General features: G+C 40.9%; 1 protein-coding gene across 1 annotated transcript; it reads left to right on the top strand.

Annotated features, from left to right (window-relative positions):
* LOC145011325 (uncharacterized) lies at positions 1 to 24634 on the top strand. Its single transcript, XM_078970027.1, has 7 exons — positions 1 to 97; positions 983 to 991; positions 1035 to 1426; positions 1924 to 2143; positions 23815 to 23823; positions 23867 to 24258; positions 24509 to 24634. The coding sequence occupies exons 1-7, from the start codon at positions 1 to 3 to the stop codon at positions 24632 to 24634; spliced, it is 1245 nt and encodes a 414-aa protein (XP_078826153.1).

Here is a 24634-nt window from a genome sequence, read left to right as displayed (position 1 = left end):
ATGCTGAATGAACTTACCTACAATCCTTCAGATGTTGTTCCTGATTTCTTGCCAAATGATGTTGAGCCTGTTGTTCCCAATGTTGATCAATTCATCAGTTCATGACCTATCATATAATCATGAAGACTCTGCTCAACTTAATACAAACGAAAGCTGTAATCCAAGAATTATTCAAAATCACCCTAAATCTTAAATCATTGGCGATGTAAATTCTAGGTTTCTCACTCGTAGCAGAGTCAATAGAAACTTCTGCAAGTTTGTAAACTTTGTCTCAATGATTGAACCAAAGAATGTCACTGATGATTTGAAAGAAGTTGAATGGATCAAGGTTGTGTAGGATGAGCTGAATGAATTTGAACGTCAGCGTGTCGACTCTTGTTCCCAAGCCTCGAGGAAAGACTATCATTGGCACTCGTTGGGTTTTTAGGAATAAAATGCATCAAGATGGTATTATCATAAGAAACAAAGCTAGTGTTTTGCATCAAGGTTTCTGTCAGCTGGAAGGGTTAGACTATGATGAAACATTTTCTCATGTTTCTAGACTTGAAGCAATTCACATGTTTCTTTCCTTTGCTTCTTTTAAGAACTTAAAATTCTATCAAAGGATATCAAAACTACCTTCTTACATGGAGATCTTCAAGAAGAAGTTTTATTAAAACAACAACAAGGGTTTGAAAGTGAGGAGTTTCCAAATCATGTGTATCGTCTTGATAAAGTTGTCTATGGTTTAAAGCAGGCATCTAGATCATGGTATGACACATTGGGGAGCTATCTTCTTGCAAGTGGATACAAATGACGAATGATTGACAAAACCTTGTTCATCAATCATTCAAGACCTCATATCAATCCTACTTAAGTGTATGTTGATGATATCATTTTCGGATCCGCTGTTGAAAAGCTAAGTTCAGAATGCAAGGAGATCATGAATAAGAAGTTCGAGATGAGCATATTGGGTGAACTAACTTTCTTTTTGGGATTGCAGGTCAAACAAGTAATTGATTGAATTTTTGTTTGTTAAGCTAAATATATTGTAGATATGTTGAAGAAGTACGGTTTCTCTGATTGTAAGCCGACAAAGATTCCTATTTCCTCATCATCATCTATTTGCGCTGCTCCAAACGGCGTTGATGTGAATGCAACTTTGCTTCAAGGAATTATAGGCTCTCTACTCTATCTTACTACCAGTCCCCCTGATATTATGTTTGCTACTATATTGTGTGCTCATTATCAAGCCAATCCTAAGGCATCGCATATTTTTGTTGTGAAAAGGATATTTCGTTACTTAAAGCATACACCCAATCTTAGGTTATGGTATCCTCGTGATTCTAAGTTCAAGCTGGTGGGATATATAGACTCCAATCATGGTGGATGTGGCATTGATCGTAAAATCACTTCAGGAGGAGCTCAAATGCTTGGAGATAGATTAGTAAGCTTGTCCAACAAAAAAGTAGACATCATTACTTGTTGTACCACGAAGCTGAATATGTAGCCGCTAGAAGGTGTTGTGCTCAGATCCTATGGATTCAAAATCAGCTTTTATATTATGCTATAAACTTTTCAAATACTCCAATCCGATGTGATAACACCAGTTCCATTCAGATGATACAGAATCCAATGCAACATTCTAAGACCAAGCAAATTGGCATCCGTTATCATTCATCATGGATATAGTTCAGAAAGGAAAAGTGGAGGTGTTCTACATTCTATCCAGTGATCAGCTAGTTTACACTTACACAAAGGCATTGGACGAGAAGACTTTAAACAAATTGATTGCAAATCTTGGCATGCTTTAAATGACTTAATTGTTTTCTAGCTATTAAACATTTTTTCTGCTTGCTTTTTGAAAAATAGAAAAACACAAACAAATTCTACTTTTATTATATTTATAGATTTTTACTTAATTTGCTTAAGCTTTGCTTCTAGTATTTACAAGTATTCTTTATCCTCTCTTATTCATCTTCATACCTATCTAAGATTTATCGGCATCTCCTTTCTTCGGAGTTTTTGAGAACTGGATTCATCCAGAAAGATCTCAATGCTCTAGGTGCTAAGAAAAAGAATGGCATCATGTCCTATTATTCTTGTGAATACCCTCTTTCTCCTTCACTCACTATTACGGATGCAAGGAGTAACCATCAATGCAGTAAGTCTTGTTTTCATCTACTGACTTATAATTCGATAACACCTCGAATTCCCTCTTGTTGATCTTGAGGACACAATGGTTTCATGGATTTGAGCCAGTTAACTAACTAGTTACAAATATTGACGTCTTCTTCTCTGTTTCTCTTGATGAATATGAAGCTTTGAATCCATCTGCAGCATTTAAAAAATAAATGGATTCATCACTCTTGATATATAGTGAGATGTATTGTGCGTTGACGTGTTTACCATCACATGTGTTTTCTTTTATAGCTAGACTCGAGGGGTAGATATCTCGAAGAAAGGAAATTAATTAATGATTGGATATTTCAAAAGATTTATCTTTGATGATACTACGTAAAAGCTTTTTTGAAGAGGCTTATATAAAGGGCCTCTGAAAAGGCTGTATATTCTTTTTCCATTTTTGGCTAACACTTTGCTTATAATATTTATTATTTAGTCATGTACCATATTAAATGAATTGATGGTGAGCTTTATAGTTCTAGACTGCAAATTAACTCTATGACACGAAAAATTAAACCACTTCTTACTAATGAGTTAACATTGTTTATGATTCATATTGATTCCACCTCGGCATGACTGAAACAATCCATTATTTCCTTCATTTCTTCTTAATAAAACTGGTAGATTCACTGTGGTATACCAAACATTGATAAAAGTTTCAAACTCTATACCAATGGTTACTCTATGTACCCGTAGGATATCACATGCACCAACCCATTCTTTCCCTTATATTATTCTTTAAAGGTTTATGATTCTGCGTAATATACCATACGTTGATCTCAAATTGAAAAATCTATGCAGATGATTAAGCTAAAACACCACAACTTATCGCACGCATCAAACCATTCTTTCCAACAATTCTTCGCTAGAATTTTATGATTCAGTGTATGATACTAAATGCTGACGAGAATTCAAAAAATCTGTGTCGATGGGTATATCATTGTGTGTGATATATTACATGCACCTACCCACTCTTTCCCAACAATTATTCTATTTTTAGGTTAAGGATTCATTGTAATATCCATATACTGATACAACTTCGACACACATTGTCACACCCCCAAACCAAAACGACATAAATGTTCGGGGGCGGAGGACGTCATGTATAGTATCACAACAATTGTATAATAGTAATCAAAGCAAACACAACTGTTACATTGATAAAGTAAATTATTTGCATCTATTCAATACACAGTTTGTATGTAATCAAAAGTGTATAGAAAAATTATAAAATACGCGACTCTACGAAGCTCCGTCTTCTCAAAACCTATAGTGTACCTGTCTACCGGTTCCATGAGAATACAAGTGATTTTGAAAGTGTATCAACATTTAAGTTGGTGAGTTCATAAGCATGCAGTGAAACAGGACATTTTAAAAGGGAGTGTCCAATAGAAAAGAATGATGGAGGAGCCGGAGGTGTTGACAACTGGACATGAAGAAGCCACAAGGAATCCTACCAAGATTTTTGGTACATTCCCGTCAATTAAAAACATAATAAAAAAATTATTTCCTCATCCGAACAAAGCATGTTAATCACAACGAAACTAGAGATCCTTGTAGGTGAACCAAGATAGTTCCGTATAAACATTAGGGTCATATATAATTAAGATTCTACGAACTAAGAGTGTGTGATCTCGCCTTATTTTCTATCACTGGTCTGATTTTGGATTAGGGCAGAACCACTCAGTCAACTTTCTTTTCAATCTTAATAATATGCAGTTAGGTTACACCTAACTATCATAGAAAAACTTAGTAGAAGTCAGACTGCGAATCCCATCATTTTATGTCAGAGCACTCGTATTACTAGAACATCTAAAAACCAGGAGAAAAATAGATAGGAACAAGAACGAAACTGGTAGTGATAGGAACATGAACGTAGAACACCCTATCATTCTTAACAACCAGCCCTTCAAATCGACATAACATATGTTATGTTAAGGAGTCCAACGTCATCAATTAGCACGAACTGGCTCCAATCTCACCATACAAAGACCTTCCATCTTACCCAATCGAATAACAAAACTCTTTCAACCTATAACGTCAAATCCCTAGCATCCAGACACATAAGCCCTTATGTAAGAGATACCACGCTCCTTCCTAGCCCACAATAAAGATGAGAAATAGGGAACAACAAGCATCAAAGGAACCCCAGAGGTTTACAACCTCCTCCAGATATTCCCTAAGTCCCTTTGGAAACATCAACCATGTGCTATGTTGAGTTTGGAATCGAATCGACTCTTGGAACCGTCCCAATAACCAAACCCTCAATACCACTTAACACCATCACAAAAACATTTGGTGTCTGATCACAAGAATGATATAATAAGTAAGGAAAACATCAGACCAAGCCTCTAACCACAGGAAGCACCCATCCGAATCATAAAGGAGAAAGACGAATTACCTATAGAACCAATGACTATTAAGAATTCAAACAAACCCATCCTCAAGGATCAATATTCCCTACCCCGAGAGATTTGCTCGGTTAATATCAAAGTGCAGACAAAAGTCGACCTACCTCCAGCTCAGAATCCCATAAGAAGAAAACTCGTAAGGTAACCTAAGACTCATAAGCTCAGTTACAACACACGCAACCTCAACATTGGTAACCATAGCACCAATCCTCAAGGCCAAGATATCTACATCTAGGACACCAGGAGCACGATCCTTAGAATACCATCCGAGACCCTCACCAAGATAGGTCCGGTAACCAACGACCTTCAGTTATCATAAGAAGTCAGCTTCATACATTTCCCATTCCACAAATTCAAACCTAATAAGTGTTGGACCACCAAAGACCTCATTGTCCCACTCGACAAGATCAATGGAAACAAGAACCCACACCCAAAAAGGAACATGTGGAAATCATATGCTGGGAAATCAAAGAACACAATCAAACACTATTAGTGAAGGTCCACTAGAACGCCAAGTGAGGATCTCAGAACTTCGTAATGTATCCCTGTGTTCTATGTCTCAAACCTAAAGAATAGTCTATCAGACGAAATTCAAGTAGTTCCACCCAATGAAATTGAAGTGAATGAAGACCTTGCTATTCGTTGAGCAGTCGATCAATAATATGCATAGAGAAGTTAAGCAAACGAAATAAAGTCGCATCCCCATTGTGAAGGTTAGATGGAATGGCAAGTGCGGACTTGAATTCACACGAGAATGCGAGCATTAGATGATGCAAAAATACTTTCACCTTTTCGCTAGTTCGTAAGAATAACTTCTAAAGAATCTCGGGATGAAATTCCCTCTAACGGGGGGATGATGTCACAACTAGAAATTCTCCGATCCAAAAACCAAGTCAAAAGGGGTCTTGTATATGTAACAATTATAACTATATTACTAATATTATGTTATAGTAATGTAATTATGCTACCCTAAACTCTCATGAGCAAAGAAATCGAATGTGATATTGGATTTACGTCAAAATATTAATCACACAAAAAATAAAGGAAACATATTTAAGTTCCTACACTTTAGGATCATGAACTCTTCCCTAGAAACAAACATCAACTATGGACCACCATAAACATCAAAAGAATGGTCGTGAACACCTAAAGGGAAGGAATCTAGGCCAAGAACAACTTTCAAGAGGCCACTTTGGTTGTGAACTACCTCAAACCACCAAAGGTGGACTGTGAACATAATTTGAAGAAGGAGACATGACAATGAACACCATCCTAGGCATCATTTAGACCGTGAACACCTTAAGGGACCTCCCTTGGAGTGTAAACCCTTGCCTAAACCCATTTAGACGATGAACCCCTTTCCAATTCAAGGTGTTTATGGATTGTGAGATGTAATTGACTATTTCCAATATAAATCTCAGTAACCTATGCATTACCCACCAGTAAGCCAATCACATATCAAATCAATTTCCTTATTCCCATATGAAGGTGCGTAAACCCCATTTCTTATTCCACAAACTTATTTCACGTTCTGTGAAATCTCCATAAACTCTCTCAATCATTCAACCATGTTCCAGAAGCCATTTTCTTCACAATTCTTCCTAATATTTGGTAGGTGATTTATGCCTTGTTAAATGATTCATACATTTAGTTATTGTAAATCTTTTACTCACACATAAACTTATGTGTTCATAACCTTATGCTAGCAAAAACCCTTAAGTAATTCATCCAAAACTTCAAGTGTTCTAGGCTCCAATTTCTCACCTCATCTCTTCAACTACACTATCTTTTACCCAAGGTGACCTTCATAGACATATTTTTGAGTTTTTACTAGTTTGGGGGAAGATACAAGTCAATGGTCTTCTGAAATCTTGGTATAATTGCTTGTCTATACTTGTATGTTATGATGTATGTGTTTAAGTCTCAAGAGTTTGGACTATATTTCACATATTATTTGTTGAATTCAAACAAAAACTAGTGTTTATATGAACTAAAATTCATAACCCTTATGTAAAGAATCATAAGCAATTGCTCAAAGAAATTATTCAAACAAGTTGTTGGACATAATATTTTGAAAATGTTAAATTATGAAATGTTTATTATTTTCGGCCATATATATATATATATATATATATATATATATATATATATATATATATATATATATATATATATATATATATATATATATATATATATATATATATATATATATATATATATATATATATAATAGCCATTTTGAATATAGGATAAATTTGAGCTATTAATGAATATTTCAATTAAAATGGTCCAAAACGGATCTATTTGATAAATAAGGGCCATTGTGAACATTTTCTTAAAAATGAGTCTAGAATGAGTATTTTAGAAGAAATGGGCCATTTTTCAACAATTCTCATATATTTGGATCACTCTTGATGCTTTTTAACAAATGTGGGTCTTATTTGATAATTTATAAAAAGAAGGGCCATTTTTGCCAACATCAATAGTATTGAGTCATTTTTGATATATATATATATATATATATATATATATATATTTGTATATATATATATATATATATATATATATATATATATATGTATATATATATATATATGTATATATATATATATGTAAATATATATATATATATATATATATATATATATATATATATATATATATATATACGATTGAAAGTGGATTATTTTCAATAAACTAAGCAAAACGAAACACCTAGTCAATGAGTACAACTAAGGTTAACAAACGTAACGAAACACATAGTCAACGAGCACAACTAAGGTTATGAAACAAAACGAAACATCCAGTCAACAAGTAAAACTATTGTTATTTATTAAATAAATTACAAATTTCAACTATTTGCGTAAATATCTATTAGCATTCGAGTCAGATGCATCATCACAATACCTATATAATAGTGTATGTTTAAAGTCATATACGAGTTATAACCAGAGTCTCCTGGAAGGAGATCGGGAATTTGTGTATAGATCTATACAGGGTTGACACCCCGCACCTTCGCTGTTTGCTACAGCTAGACAGACCAGTCTAGGGTGACAAATGTCTTCAACGAAAACAACGCTTGAAGAACGTTAAGCCTGGAACTCCCTCATATTAATATGGTTATAACGACTCACTTAGAATATAACAATCTTATTTAGAGATTTACGTGGGGACACTTTACAAACGGTAAGCACATTGTGTTGATCGTCCCCATGGATGGTATTGATTGTCCACATTTTTTTTGTTGATTGTCCACATGCATTGTGCGGATTGTCAATAAACACCCGTTAATTACTCACACAACCCCGGTCTTAGGGTTTTAAGACCACAAACGATTACATAATTTACTCGGATCACATCTTTTGTTCATCATCAATTATGATTTTGTATATTTCGAATGAAACTTTATCACACAAGTCTTACGGTTTTAAGACTGCTATTTTTATATCAGAAACTATAGGATTTTTTGGGGGATAAACAAACTTTATACAATTTTGAAAGATGATAAACTAAAACACACACACAACTATACTTGATTGGAAACAAGACTTACAACTATTTTGACAAGGAAATATAGGATTTTCTGGAGAAAACGATTTTATACAATTTTAGAAGATGATAAACAAAAGCACACATGCAACTATACTTGATTGGAAACAAGACTTACAACTATTTTGAAAAGGAAATATAGGATTTTCTGGAGAAAATGATTTTATAGAATGTCGAAAGATGATAAACTAAAACACACCTGCAACTATACCTAACTGGAAATAAGAGTTACAAGTACTTTGACAAGAAAATATTGGATTATTCTGGGTTTCTAAACTATCACAAATTTTTATACGAAAATGCTTATGAAGTCACCAACATATTAGATGTTGATGCTTTTCAAATGACTTGTATTTTCAGGAAAATAGTAAGCAAGTTTATGGATCGCGGATTCGGGATTATTATGTTGTAGTTTGGGATTTACTTACTAATATCTCTTTTGTGTATTTTGAGAACAAATACATGATGTAAAAACTATGTAAGTTTGTTATATTAATGTATGATGTTTGGATCTGCTATGTTTCATTTATATTCCATTGTTATGATACCCCACAATGATGTCATCCGCCTCCGGACGTTTCCACCATCCTGGTCCGGGGGTGTGACAAATTGTTACCTTTTTTCATAATAGTTATAAAATATAAAAATAATCGTATTTTTATATAATCGTTTCTTGAACCTGAAAGGGTAAAATAGTATGAATGTTTTCCAAACTATACCTATTATAGTTTAACATGTATTATTTCGTTGAAAATGATAGCCATTTTGTTTCAACGTATTTTGCGTGTAACCATTTACAAATTTGGTATTTCTACATAAAAGATATTTAAACGTAATAAAACATAAAATGATGGTTTGTATATTAACACAAGTTTTCTTGTATTTTACTTGTATCCCCCCCCCCCCCCACCCTAAAATATCATTGTCAAATCCACTGTTGATCTTTTAGGAGGAAGAGAAGATGAACTCTTCTCCTTCTTCATCACCAGATGATCTCCTGACATGGTTGTATCGAGATCAACAAGAGTAAAGTGAGTACTAGAGTGAGTCACCTTGGATCCTGTATACATCAAAAGATTATTAAGGATCCTCACCACAAATAAGAAAAAATTAAGGATCCCTACCCATCAACATGAGGTCAGTAGTGGGGGAGCTTTCCTACGGGATGGTTTGATCGAATCTGAAGGATCTCTCGACTTTAGACAAGGCCAAGAACTTTTTAATATTCTCTTCAGAATTCTCAGCGACGAAGACAAGTTCCTCGAGTTTTAAGGCTGCAAAGAAACAAATAAAATAATAAAAAGATTCCATGATCATAAGTAAAATAATTGAAATCCTACCCTTCTTAACCCAATCTTTGTGTAAGAGATCCCCATTAGGAACATAGTCACGTCTCACGAAGAGGTATCTCCCATTCCAAGCTCCATCATTATGCTTGGTTTTCAAGACTATAGGGGATCTGAGAGTTTTGAACTTGAGGAGCAAATGGGAATTACCAAAGGTGGTGAGATCGTATACGTATGCCAAATTAGAAGGGACCATGTCTAGACCTTTTGATTGATTTATCTATTCAGCCCAATATAGGATCCTCCAAAACAATGGCATGGTCTGGATATACGAAATACCAGTCACCCTAAAGAACTCGGAGACGATCCTAGGGAAAGGATATCTCAATCACAAGGAGAAAGGGTAATCAGGAAAGCACAACCAACTGGGAGAAATGAAGTCTGGCTAGATGAGAGGATCGAAGGGCCTGAATATAGCTCCGGGAGGAACGACTCCATTGAGTCTTAGAGACTTTGTAACAACCCGGATCTCCATGTATCTTTACTTTCATATTTTTGGTATTCTGTGAGGGGAATCGGCGAGTTGGAGGTCGAACTCGCCGAGTCGGGTCGCGGTTTTGGACAGAGGTTCGCGTCTCGACTCGGCAAGTCCAACGGATGGACTCGGCGAGTCCGCGCTGTTTAATGAAACCCTAATTTTCCGGTCCTAAGCCCTATTTAAAGGACCTTATGGCCCTTCATTGCGGCCACCTTGAGCCTTGAGTGCACCCAAGCGGCTGAGAGACCTTGTGAGTGAGATAAGAGGCTATTTGTTCATTTATTTGTGTGTTATTGCAAGAAAGGAAGGAGAAGATCAAGCTTGAAGAGTTGGGGAGCTTAGATCTACTCCTATTTCATCAAGGGAACCTTCTTGAGGTAACTTTCAGAGCTAAACTTCGTGTTTTGGTTGATGTGTCAAATCTTGGGTTTCTTCTTGCCTTTTTTTGGCTTGGATTTGAAGTAAGAAAGGTCCCATGGAGATATGGAACTTAGATCTGGACCTTAGCAGGTCCAGAAGGCCCCAAATGTTATGCTTTATGTCCATTCTTTTGAGTTCGAAGCTAGGGTTGCCATATTAGAGGTTATTTCCCCAAAAAGAGCCTTGTATGTGTTGCATGGCGGCCAAGACTGAGACTTTACGTGATAAATGAGCTTGGGAAGGCCAGATCTATGTGTGTATGGAACGGATCTGACCGCAAAAGCAAGTTTTAGCTGATGCATGGCATGGACTCGCCGAGTCTGAAGAACAGACTCGATGAGTAGCTTGAAGATTGTCCTTAAGACCACCCAGTGTGTAGTCCTGCCGAGTTGTGGGTGACTCAGTGAGTCACAGAGAGTTAGAAAGGTATTTGACAGGTGGACCGAGTCGAGTTGGGACTCGCCGAGTTGTCCTTGCGACTCGGCGAGTTAAGTCGCGATGGCCCCGTGATTTATGCCCAGGTGGAACTCGTCGAATCGGGGGAGTACTCGACGTGTCAAAGGGAAAATCCTTGCGAGTTGGTGAAAACGTGTAGACTCGCCAAGTCACACTAGTGCGTTCGCCGAGTTCGATCAATTTGACCAAAGACTATTGACCAAGTTGACCAGTGTTGACTTGATAAGGATGGTCAACCTTAGTGGTACAAGTAATAATTATAGATATATGATGTCATAAGAGGATTACAGCTTGGGGGTTCGAGCACGAGTGATTTCCAGGGTTCACGAGTTATTGAGACATACGAGGTGAGTCTTCTCACTATACTGTACCCGGAAGGGTTTGACTGTGTGATCGGAAGGTCGAATATGATATGAGATGTATGCATTATGTGTGATAAGTTATTCGTTATATGTGCCTTGTATGATATGCTTGTTATGGGCCGGAAGGCATTGTAAAATGGACCGTAAGGTTGACGTGGGTAGGACCGGAAGGTTTACCCAGTTGGGACGGAAGTCCCCTGAGACACATGGACCGGAAGGTCAGGGCCTGGAAAGGCGTATGTGCGATGGTGGTATTTTGGGGAACTCACTAAGCATTTATGCTTACAGTTTTTGTGTTATGTGTTTCAGGTACTAGCGAGGACCGTGGGAAGGCGCCAGCGTGACCGTACACACACTCGGGGAAAACTATTTTGTGATCTTTGTTTATGTAATCGGTCGTGACAATATTATTGACATTGGAACTTAAATTATTACTCGATGTTTTGATGTTCGTAAAAAAATGAAAAGAGAAAAACTGGTTTAAAATTTACATCGTTACAAGTTGGTATCAGAGCCTTGGTTTGAGGGATTCGGGTACACCTTCGGGCGTAACTAAACTCAAGCCGGGGATTTGAGAAAATTTTAATAAATCAATAAAATTTGATAACTGATTTTGAAACAACCAAAGAAGAAGGAGTGTGTACGGTCAGCTAGCGCCCGAACGGTAAAATCCCCAAAATACTATTACAATATGTGTTATGAGATATGATATGATATGATACGCATGATAGTAGACTTGGTATACATTTTAGGACTAGAGTGGCCTGATTTCGTGATGCCTTAGTCTAGGGAAACCTACTGCTATGAGGTGCTTGAGAGCGAGTGGGTAACTAGTGTATGATAAGAATAGAGTACTCAGGATTCGGGGTTTGGGGAGGAGGACTTGGGGTGAATACTGACGCGGTGTAATTGGCAGTATTGGGCCTGTACTACTAAGGACACCGGGTCAGTGGGCATCCCAAGTAAGAATCCCTGGGTATCGGAGACTGAGTAGGACTGCGTAATTGAGTGCGATTATGCCCGATAGAGTCTCTGATATTTTTATATTGTATTTCAGAGACATCATGGTTGGACCACGCCACAGACCTGGTACGAGTAGTGTGACTGACGAGGAGCTTCGTCAGATGATTCATGAGGAGGTAGTTGCAGCGATCCAGGCTGAGATTCTAGAGATGTTTGGGTCTATTAAGACCACGCTGATAGAGACAATTGATGAGCGGTACGCTGCGTTGACTGAGGTCGCCGCCGCTGCAGCTACCGCAGCTGTGGCCGCTGCCAGACCACAGGGAGGTGACTCGTTGCTGTTCCGGGAGTTCAGCAACACGAAGCCACCGGAGTTTGACGGGATGCAGGATCCGATCGCTGTGATGAGATGGATTGCTGATATCGAGGGATGCTTCTACACTTGTTCATGTCCGGAGCATCTGAGGGTATGGTTCGCCTTGAACCAGCTCCGCCTGGGAGCAATGGATTGGTGGAAGTTCGTGACGGCGAACTTCACTCTGGCAGAGGTCTCAGCTGTGACTTGGGAGAGGTTTACTGCTATGTTCTGAGACAAGTACGTTCCCCAGGTGGAGAGGGAATGGTTGGTTCAGGAGTTCTTGACCCTCAAGCAGGGTAATGATTCTGTTACGGTGATCACGCGCATGTTTCATTAGAGGGCGATGCTCTGCCCCGAGCAGGTGTCCACGGAGCAGGCTCGGATGAGTCGGTATTTGGGAGTACTGACGAGAGATATCCGAGAGTTCGTATTGAACTCGTCATATCAGACTTTTGCTGAGCTTCAGGCGAATGCCAGGAAGCGTGAGATCGAGTTGGAGACCCAGGCCAGGGAGGAGGTCGAGTCTCAACGGGTGGAGAGACCTTGTGAGTGAGATAAGAGGCTATTTGTTCATCTATTTGTGTGTTATTGCAAGAAAGGAAGGAGAAGATCAAGCTTGAAGAGTTGGGGAGCATAGATCTACTCCTATTTCATCAAGGGAACCTTCTTGAGGTAACTTTCAGAGCTAAACTTCGTGTTTTGGTTGATGTGTCAAATCTAAGGTTTCTTCTTGCCTTTTTTGGCTTGGATTTGAAGTATGAAAGGTCCCATGGAGATATGGAACTTAGATCTGGACCTTAGCAAGTCCAAAAGGCCCCAAATGTTATGCTTTATGTCCATTCTTTTGATTTGGAAGCTAGGGTTACCATATTAGAGGTTATATCCCCAAAAAGAGCCTTGTATGTGTTGCATGGCGGCCAAGACTGAGACTTTATGTGATAAATGAGCTTGGGAAGGCCAGATCTATGTGTGTATGGAACAGATCTGACTGCAAAAGTAAGTTTTAGCTGATGCATGGCATAGACTCGCCGAGTCTGAAGAACCGACTCGACGAGTAGCTTGAAGATTGTCCTTAAGACCACCCAGTGTGTAGTCCTGCCGAGTTGTGGGTGACTCAGTGAGTCACAGAGAGTTAGAAAGGTATTTGACAGGTGGACCGAGTCGAGTTGGGACTCGCCGAGTTGTCCTTGCGACTCGGCGAGTTGAGTCGCGATGGCCCCATGATTTATGCCCAGGTGGAACTCGTCGAGTCGGGGGAGTACTCGACGTGTCAAAGGGAAAATCCTTGCGAGTTGGTGAAAACACGTAGACTCGCCAAGTCACACTAGTGTGCTCGCCGAGTCCGGTCAATTTGACCAAAGACTGTTGACCAAGTTGACCAGTGTTGACTTGATAAGGATGGTCAACCTTAGTGGTACAAGTAATAATTATAGATATATGATGTCATAAGAGGATTACAGCTTGGGGGATCGAGCACGAGTGATTTCTAGGGTTCACGAGTTATTGAGACATACGAGGTGAGTCTTCTCACTATACTGTACCCGGAAGGGTTTGACTGTGTGACCGGAAGGTCGAATATGATATGAGATGTATGCATTATGTGTGATAAGTTATTCGTTATATGTGCCTTGTATGATATGCTTGTTATGGGCCGGAAGGCATTGTAAAATGGACCGTAAGGTTGACGTGGGTAGGACCGGAAGGTTTACCCAGTTGGTACGGAAGTCCCCTGAGACACATGGACCGGAAGGTCAGGGCCTGGAAAGGCGTATGTGCGATGGTGGTATTTTGGGGAACTTACTAAGCATTTATGCTTACAGTTTTTGTGTTATGTGTTTCAGGTACTAGCGAGGACCGTGGGAAGGCGCCGGCGTGATCGTACACACACTCGGGGAAAACTATTTTGTGATCTTTGTTTATGTAATCGGTCGTGACAATATTATTTACATTGGAACTTAAATTATTACTCGATGTTTTGATGTTTGTAAAAAAATGAAAAGAGAAAAACTGGTTTAAAATTTACGTCGTTACAAGTTGGTATCAGAGCCTTGGTTTGAGGGATTCGGGTACACCTTCGGGCGTAACTGAACTCAAACCGGGATTTGAGAAAATTTTAATAAATCAATAAAATTTGATAAGTGATTTTGAAACAACGAAAGAAGAAGGAGTGTGTACGGTCAGCTAGTGCCCGAACGGTAAAATCCCCAAAATTCTATTACAATATGTGTTATGAGATATGATATGATATGATACGCATGATAGTAGACTTGGTATGCATATTAGGACTAGAGTGGCCTACTTTCGTGATGCCTTAGTCTAGGGAAACCTACTTCTATGAGGTGCTTGAGAGCGAGTAGGTAACTAGTGTATGATAAGAATAGAGTACTCAGGATTCGGGGTTTGGGGAGGAGGACTTGGGGTGAATACTGACGCGGTGTAATTGGCAGTATTGGGCCTGTACTACTAAGGACACCAGGTCAGTGGGCATCCCAAGTAAGAATCCTTGGGTATCAGAGACTGAGTAGGACTGCGCAATCGAGTGCGATTATGCCCGATAGAGTCTCTGATATTTTTATGTTGTATTTCAGAGACATCATGGTTGGACCACACCACAGACCTGGTACGAGTAGTGTGACTGACAAGAAGCTTCGTCAGATGATTCATGAGGAGGTAGTTGCAGCGATCCGGGCTGAGATTCCGGAGATGTTTGGGTCTATTAAGACCACGCTGATGGAGACAATTGATGAGCAGTATGCCGCGTTGATTGAGGTCGTCGCCGCTGCAGCTACCGCAGCTGTGGCCGCTGCCAGACCACAGGGAGGTGACTCGTTGCTGTTCCGGGAGTTCAGCAACATGAAGCCGCCGGAGTTTGACGGGACGCAGGATCCGATCGCTATGATGAGATGGATTGCTGATATCGAGGGATGCTTCTACACTTGTTCATGTCCGGAGCATCTGAGGGTATGGTTCGCCTTGAACCAGCTCCGCCTGGGAGCAATGGATTGGTGAAAGTTCGTGACGACGAACTTCACTCTGGAAGAGGTCTCAGCTGTGACTTCAGAGAGGTTTACTTCCATGTTCAGAGACGAGTACGTTCCCCAGGTGGAGAGGGAACGGTTGGTTCAGGAGTTCTTGACCCTCAAGCAGGGTAATGAATCTGTTACGGTGATCAAGCGGATGTTTCATGAGAGGGCGATGTTCTGCCCCGAGCAGGTATCCACGGAGCAGGCTTTGATGAGTCGGTATTTGGGAGTGCTGACGAGAGATATCCGAGAGTTCGTATTGAACTCGTCATATCAGACTTTTGCTGAGCTTTAGGCGAATTCCAGGAAGCGTGAGATCGAGTTGGAGAACCAAGCCAGGGAGGTGGTCGAGTCTCAATGGGTGGATCGGCGGCCAGCTCAGTCTCAGCCGGCAGCCAAGTGGACCAAGTCCGCCGATTCGAGATCCGGAGGTCAGAAGGGCCGCACTTGCGGAAAGTGCGGCAAGGGTCACGAGGGGGCATGTCGATCGGGTGCTTTCTATAAGTGTGCCAAGGAGGGGCACATTCCTAGGGATTGCCCCAAGGGATTCATGGTTTGCTTTCATTGCAACCAGACCGGCCATCGGAGGGCCGAGTGCCCCCAGCTTCACCAGGGATCTACACCTGCTGCCAGGGTTCCCGAGGTTCGGCCAGTGAAGGTCGAGGCTCCGAAGGCTCGTGGGAGAGCTTTCCAGTTGACTGCGGAGGAGGTCCACACGGCGCCTGATGTCGTAGCCGGTATGTATTCTTTCATGTATTTCCATTTATATTGAGATATTGTGCTTATATTATGATATGCCTCGGTACTTTTGTTGTGAATTATGTGCCTGCTTTGGTATTATTTGACTCTGGTGCGAGCCGGTCTTTTGTTTCGTTGGCTTTTAGCCAGCACATCGGTATTGATCGGGAGGTGATGAGTCGACCCCTGCGAGTTGCTATAGCAAATGAGAAAGCGGTATACGCCACTGAGGTGATTTGAGGATGCGTGCTCGAGATTTTTGGGGTCGAGTTCCCTATAGACTTGGTTCCTATAGCTATGGGAGATGTCTTCGTTATCATGGGCATGGACTGGTTGAGTAAGTTTGGAGCAGTCATTAACTGCGAGAGACAGTTGGTGATGATTCGAGACCCTAGTGGGGGACTGCTCACGGTTTATGGCGAGGGGACCCGTTGTGGGTCGGCGTTTTTTTCGGCTGCCAGGGCAAGGCAGAGTTTGCAATAGGGCTGTAGTGGATTCATAGCCTACGTGATGGATACTCTAGTGGCCGCGAGGAGGCCCAATTCGATTGATGACGTTCCGGTTGTATGCGAGTTTTCGGATGTGTTCCCCGAAGAGTTACCGGGTGTGCCTCCGGAGAGGCAAGTGGAGTTTCGTATCGATTTGGTTCCGGGAGCGGCGCCCATCGCCAAGGCGCCCTATCGTCTCACTCCACCGGAAATGCAGGAGTTACCCTCGCAGCTTCAGGAGCTGTTGGGAAAGGGATTCATTCGACCGAGTAGCTCACCTTGGGGAGCACCGATTTTGTTCGTCAGGAAAAAGGATGGTTCACACCGGATGTGTATCGATTACCGGGAGTTGAACAAGTTGACGGTTAAGAACCAGTATCCGTTACCTAGGATCGACGATCTGTTCGATCAGTTACAGGGGGCATCTTGGTTCTCCAAGATTGACTTGAGGTCGGGGTATCATCAGATGAGGGTTCGAGAGGAAGATATCCAGAAGACTGCTTTCAAAACTCGTTATGGACATTATGAGTTTGTGGTGATGCCTTTTGGGCTAACCAATGCCCCGGCCGCGTTCATGGATCTTATGAACCGGGTGTGCCGCCCGATGCTGTATCGGTCGGTGATCGTATTCATCGATGATATTCTGGTGTATTCGAGGTCTAGGGATCAGCATGAGGAACATTTGAGGGAGATTCTTGTGGTCTTGAGATCGGATAGACTGTATGCCAAGTTCTCTAAGTGTGATTTCTGGTTACGAGAGGTCCAGTTCCTCGAGCATCTTGTTAACCAGAAAGGGATATTGGTCGACCAAGCTAAGATTGAGGCGGTGTTAAGGTGGGAGGTGCCGAGATCGTCCACCGAGATCAGTAGTTTTCTGGGTTTGGCTGGATATTATCGTAGGTTTATCAAGGACTTCTCCAAGATCGTTGTGCCACTTACTAGGATGACCCGGAAGGGTGTTACGTTTTCATGGGGACCGGAGCAGCAGTCCTCATTCGAGACGCTTCATCAGAAATTGTGCGAGGCTCCGGTGCTTGCACTCCCGGAAGGGATGGAGGATTTTGTGGTGTACTGTGATGCCTCTATATCGGGTTTGGGCGGTGCTTATGCAGAGGGGTCATGTGATAGCGTATGCTTCGAGGCAGTTGAAGCCTCATGAGTCGAGATATCCCACCCAGGACCTGGAATTGGGGGCTGTGGTGTTTGCCCTCAAGATCTGGCGACACTATTTGTATGGGGTTTGGTGTACGATATACACGGACCATAAGAGCTTGAAGTACTTGATGGATCAGCCAAATCTGAATATGCGACAGAGGAGGTGGTTGGATGTGGTGAAGGATTACAATTGTGGGATCCTGTACCACCCGGGCAAGGCTAATGTGGTAGCGGACGCGTTGAGCTGTAGGGCGGAAAGCGCCCCGATCCGTGATATTTGTATGAGATTGACGGTATTGACCCCGATTTTGGATATTATCCGAGGAGCTCAGGCAGAGGCTGCGAAGCCAGAACTTCAGAAGAAGGAGTGGGTTGTAGGTCAGGTATCAGGATTCGTCTCGGATGGTCGAGGGCTTATGACTTTTCAGGGTCGGATTTGGGTACCGTTTGTGGGCGGTGTGCGTACTATTTTGATGGAGGAAGCACATCGATCGAAATTCTCGATTCATCCCGGTGCTACAAAAATGTATTTGGATCTAAGGAGTACTGGTGGCCCTGTATGAAAAGGGATGTCGCTTGGTTTGTCGAGAGGTGCTTGACCTGTCGGCAGGTCAAGGCCGAGCACCAGCGACCGCACGGTAAGCTGCAACCGCTAGATATTCCCGAATGGAAGTGGGAACAAATCACTATGGATTTCATCATCAAGTTACCACGGACGGCGAGGGGAGTCGATGCGATTTGGGTGATCGTGGATAGGCTGACGAAGAGCGCTCATTTTCTAGCCATCAGTGAGAGCTCTTCTGCGGAGAAGTTGGCAAAGTTATATGAGAGGGAGGTAGTATCGCAGCATGGAGTGCCGATCTCGATTATTTCGGACCGTGATGTGCGTTTCACTTCCAAGATCTGGAAAAAGTTTCATGAGGAGTTGGGTACTAGGTTACATTTTAGTACCGTATATCATCCCCAGACAGACGGTCAGAGTGAGCGGACGATTCAGACACTCGAGAACATGCTTCGGGCATGTGTGTTGGATATCGGAGGGAGCTGGGACACCTATCTACCTTTAGCAGAGTTCTCGTGTAACAACATCCATCATTCGAGCATTGGTATGCCACCCTTTGAGCTGTTGTATGGGCGGAGGTGTCGCACCCCCATCTGTTGGGGTGAGGTAGGGCAGCGGGTTATGGGTAGCACAGAGATCGTACTCCAGATGACCGAGCAGATTCAGCTGGTCAAGCAGAGGTTCGAGCTTGAGTTTTAGGTCGGTGATCTTGTACTCCTGAAGGTCTCTCCTTGGAAAGGAGTTATTCGATTCACGACACTTTCCATGTGTCGCAGTTGAGGTAGTGTATAGCCGACGAATCGGAAGTGGTTCCATTAGGGGATATCCAGGTGGATGTGAGCGTGAACTATGCTGAGAGACCTGTACCCATCAGAGATCAGAAGATCAAGGTTTTGAGGAATAAGGAGGTACCCCTGGTATTGGTTCAGTGGCAGCATCGGAAGGGATCAGAGATGACCTGGGAGCCGGAGCCTGAGATGCGTGAGCAGCATGCGGGGCTATTTGCATAGCGGGACTTCGAGGGTGAATTGTAATAGCCCGGATCTCCAGGTATCTTTACTTTCATATTTTTGGTATTCTGTGAGGGGACTCGGCGAGTTGGAGGTCGAACTCGTCGAGTCGTGTCGCGGTTTTGGACAGAGGTTCGCGTCCGGACTCGGCGAGTCCGCACTGTTTAATGAAACCCTAATTTTCCGATCCTAAGCCCTATTTAAAGGACCTTATGGCCCTTCATTGCGGCCACCTTGAGCCTTGAGTGCACCCAAGCAGCTGAGAGACCTTGTGAGTGAGATAAGAGGCTATTTGTTCATCTATTTGTGTGTTATTGCAAGAAACGAAGGAGAAGATCAAGCTTGAAGAGTTGGGGCGCTTGGATCTGCTTCTATTTCATCAACGGAACCTTCTTGAGGTAACTTTCAGAGCTAAACTTCGTGTTTTGGTTGATGTGTCAAATCTAGGGTTTCTTCTTGCCTTTTTTGGCTTCGATTTGAAGTATGAAAGGTCCCATGGAGATATGGAACTTAGATCTGGACCTTAGCAGGTCCAAAAGGCCCCAAATGTTATGCTTTATGTCCATTCTTTTGAGTTGGAAGCTAGGGTTGCCATATTAGAGGTTATTTCCCCAAAAAGAGCCTTGTATGTGTTGCATGGCAGCCAAGACTGAGACTTTACGTGATAAATGAGCTTGGGAAGGCCAGATCTATGTGTGTATGGAACGGATCTGACCGCAAAAGCAAGTTTTAGCTGATGCATGGCATGGACTCGCCGAGTCTGAAGAACAGACTCGACGAGTAGCTTGAAGATTGTCCTTAAGACCACCCAGTGTGTAGTCCTGCCGAGTTGTGGGTGACTCAGTGAGTCACAGAGAGTTAGAAAGGTATTTGATAGGTGGACCTAGTCGAGTTGGGACTCGCCGAGTTGTCCTTGCGACTCGGCGAGTTGAGTCGCGGTGGCCCCGTGATTCATGCCCAGGTGGAACTTGTCGAGTCGGGGGAGTACTCGACGTGTCAAAGGGAAAATCCTTTCGAGTTAGTGAAAACGGGTAGACTCGCCGAGTCACTCTAGTGTGCTCGCCGAGTCCGGTCAATTTGACCAAAGACTGTTGACCAGGTTGACTAGTGTTGCCTTGATAAGGATGGTCAACCTTAGTGGTACAAGTAATAATTATTAATATATGATGTCATACGAGGATTACAGCTCGGGGGTTCGAGCACGAGTGATTTCCAGAGTTCACGAGTTATCGAGACATACGAGGTGAGTCTTCTTACTATACTGTACCCGGAAGGGTTGACTGTGTGACCGGAAGGTCGAATATGCTATGAGATGTATGCATTATGTGTGATAAGTTATTCGTTATATGTGTCTTGTATGATATGCTTGTTATGGGCCGGAAGGCGTTGTAAAATGGACCGTAAGGTTGAAATGGGTAGGACCGGAAGGTTTACCCAGTTGGGACGGAAGTCCCCTGAGACACATGGACCGGAAGGTCAGGGCCTGGAAAGGCGTATGTGCGTAGGTTGTATTCTGGGGAACTCACTAAGCATTTATGCTTACAGTTGTTGTGATATGTGTTTCAGGTACTAGCGAGGACCGTGGGAAGGTGCCGACGTGATCGTACACACACTCGGGGAAAACTATTTTGTGATCTTTGTTTATGTAATCGGTCGTGACAATATTATTTACATTGGAACTTAAATTATTACTCGATGTTTTGATGTTTGTAAAAAAATGAAAAGAGAAAAATTGGTTTAAAATTTACGTCGTTACAGACTCAATGTCATTATATCCAAAAGAACATGATTCTTCATAAGAAAGGATCCCTTGGTCAGTAAAATCATCATTAGGAAGGGCCAAAATGCTTTTATGAGAGACAACCATTTTTCAACCCATGGTAGAAAGAATAAAATCCTGGAAGAAAAAGAATTACCTTCTGATTGTAAGATAGCACTAGAAAAGCAAAGAAGAACGAATAGAAGATCATGAAATTGATCACTCATATTTATACTAGACCAATGCATATGATTTGACTGTTAACAGCTAGTAAACTATCCGTTACGTTTCAAATTACCTAGTCATTAAGGGTTAAAACTGAAAATTACTACTCTATCTCCTTTTATCTATTTACTTTAAGTTATTCCTTTAATATTTATAAAACTAACTCCTATATTTTCAAGAATAACTTGGGGGTAATTGTTAGGGAAAGGATCCTTACGATATTTAGGATCCCCAAATATCCAGGATCCTCAGCTACCTCATGATCCTGGCTAATTACGTTAATATTTTTATTAATATTTATAACGGTAATATTTTGTCTATAATTAACACATGTGCAGAAGTAGTCAATGGAAGACCAATTCTCAATGAAGAGTCGTCTCAACAATGCTGACTCGGAATACTAGGTCAAATAACATCCATGAAGTTGGTCATAATGGATCCCAGAAATATCGAACATCTTGTTGGCTAGTTTAGACTATAAATTGACACTTTTAATCTGAACAAGACACACTGTTTTTGGTCTAAGCTTACTCTACAAAATTCTTTACTCATTTTTAGTAAGAACTCATTGTAATCTTCATTTTATATCAATAAAATAATCAACGTAGGTGATCATTATCACCTTCCAAGGTTTTATGTTGGAGATCCTAGCAAGGATCAAGGGCTTTCCTTGTAAACCATTGTGTCACTATCTTTTACCATTTGCTATTACACAACCTGAACGTCACAACCTCTCATTCGATTTCGTTGATTAGTACTTGCATAATTTTTGACCAAAACACCATTGATGAAATCATTGCTCTTATCAAGCAAATGGAACCTCTCTAAGATCACAACGTTAGACAGTTATAGGGTGATCATGGAATTAAATTTAGAAACTCCTCCCTAGAAGACTTTTTCTCAATCTTAGGAATTTCTAAAAACTTCTCCGTTGTTAGAACTATCATTGAAGCTGGAAGAACTATGGTCATTGAAGTTATTCTTCTTTTGTCATTTTGGGCTGAAGTTATAACTTAGCGAGGTATACCCAAAACTGGTCCATCATTGTTAAGCATCATGGGAAAACTGCTTATGAGCTACTAAAGGGAAGGAAACAGGACATCTCTTACTTTCATGTGTTTGAATGTGTTTGTTATGTCTTAAATGAAAGAGATTAGCGCTCGATGTTTGAATCTAAATCTGATGAAGGAGTATTTCTAGGTTACTCCAGTATATCCAAGGCTTTCATAGTATTCAATATTTCAAGGAAAATTGTTGTGGAAACAACTCATGTTACGTTCAATTAAGAATCGTTCATTCATGATTGAGTTGATCACCCCTCATTAATGCTGAATGAACTTACCTACAATCCTTCAGATGTTGTTCCTGATTTCTTGCCAAATGATGTTGAGCCTGTTGTTCCCAATGTTGATCAATTCATCAGTTCATGACCTATCTATGAAGATCAGGTTGTCACCCCTAAAGAAGATAAACCATATAATCATGAAGACTCTGCTCAAATTAATACAAACGAAAGCTGTAATCCAAGAATTATTCAAAATCACCCTGAATCTTAAATCATTGGCGATGTAAATTCTAGGTTTCTCACTCGTAGCAGAGTCAATAGAAACTTCTGCAAGTTTGTAAACTTTTTCTCAATGATTGAACCAAAGAATGTCACTGATGATTTGAAAGAAGTTGAATGGATCAAGGTTGTGCAGGATGAGCTGAATGAATTTGAACGTCATCGTGTCGACTCTTGTTCCCAAGCCTCGAGGAAAGACTATCATTGGCACTCGTTGGGTTTTTAGGAACAAAATGGATCAAGATGGTATTATCATAAGAAACAAAGCTAGTGTTTTGCATCAAGGTTTCTGTCAGCTGGAAGGGTTAGACTATGATGAAACATTTTCTCATGTTTCTAGACTTGAAGCAATTCACATGTTTCTTGCCTTTGCTTCTTTTAGGAACTTAAAATTCTATAAAAGGATATCAAAACTACCTTCTTACATGGAGATCTTCAAGAAGAAGTTTTATTAAAACAACAGCAAGGGTTTGAAAGTGAAGAGTTTCCAAATCATGTGTATCGTCTTGATAAAGTTGTCTATGGTTTAAAGCAGGCATCTAGATCATGGTATGACACATTGGGGAGCTATCTTCTTGTAAGTGGATAGAAATGAGGAATTATTGACAACACCTTGTTCATCAATCATTCAAGACCTCATATCAATCCTACTTAAGTGTATGTTGATGATATCATTTTCGGATCCGCTGTTGAAAAGCTAAGTTCAGAATACAAGGAGATCATGAATAAGAAGTTCGAGATGAGCATATTGGGTGAACTAACTTTCTTTTTGGGATTGCAGGTCAAACAAGTAATTGATTGAATTTTTGTTTGTTAAGCTAAATATATTGTAGATATGTTGAAGAAGTACGGTTTCTCTGATTGTAAGCCGACAAAGATTCCTATTTCCTCATCATCATCTATTCGCGCTGCTCCAAATGGCGTTGATGTGAATGCAACTTTGCTTCAAGGAATTATAGGCTCTCTACTCTATCTTACTACCAGTCCCCCTGACATTATGTTTGCTACTATATTGTGTGCTCATTATAAAGCCAATCCTAAGGCATCGCATATTTTTTTTGTGAAAAGGATATTTCGTTACTTAAAGCATACACCCAATCTTAGGTTATGGTATCCTCGTGATTCTAAGTTCAAGCTGGTGGGATATATAGACTCCAATCATGGTGGATGTGGCATTGATCGTAAAATCACTTCAGGAGGAGCTCAAATGCTTGGAGATAGATTAGTAAGCTTGTCCAACAAAAAAGTAGACATCATTACTTGTTGTACCACGAAGCTGAATATGTAGCCGCTAGAAGGTGTTGTGCTCAGATCCTATGGATTCAAAATCAGCTTTTATATTATGCTATAAACTTTTCAAATACTCCAATCCGATGTGATAACAACAGTTCCATTCAGATGATACAGAATCCAATGCAACATTCTAAGACCAAGCAAATTGGCATCCGTTATCATTCATCATGGATATAGTTCAGAAAGGAAAAGTGGAGGTGTTCTACACTCTATCCAGTGATCAGCTGGTTTACACTTACACAAAGGCATTGGACGAGAAGACTTTAAACAAAGTGATTGCAAATCTTGGCATGCTTTCAGTGACTTAA

This window comes from Lactuca saligna, chromosome 1 (genome assembly GCF_052625555.1).
Source record: "Lactuca saligna cultivar CGN05327 chromosome 1, ASM5262555v1, whole genome shotgun sequence".
Taxonomy (NCBI): Eukaryota; Viridiplantae; Streptophyta; class Magnoliopsida; order Asterales; family Asteraceae; genus Lactuca; species Lactuca saligna.
Note: the sequence above shows the minus strand (reverse complement) of the source record. Positions and strands in the feature narration are given on the sequence as shown.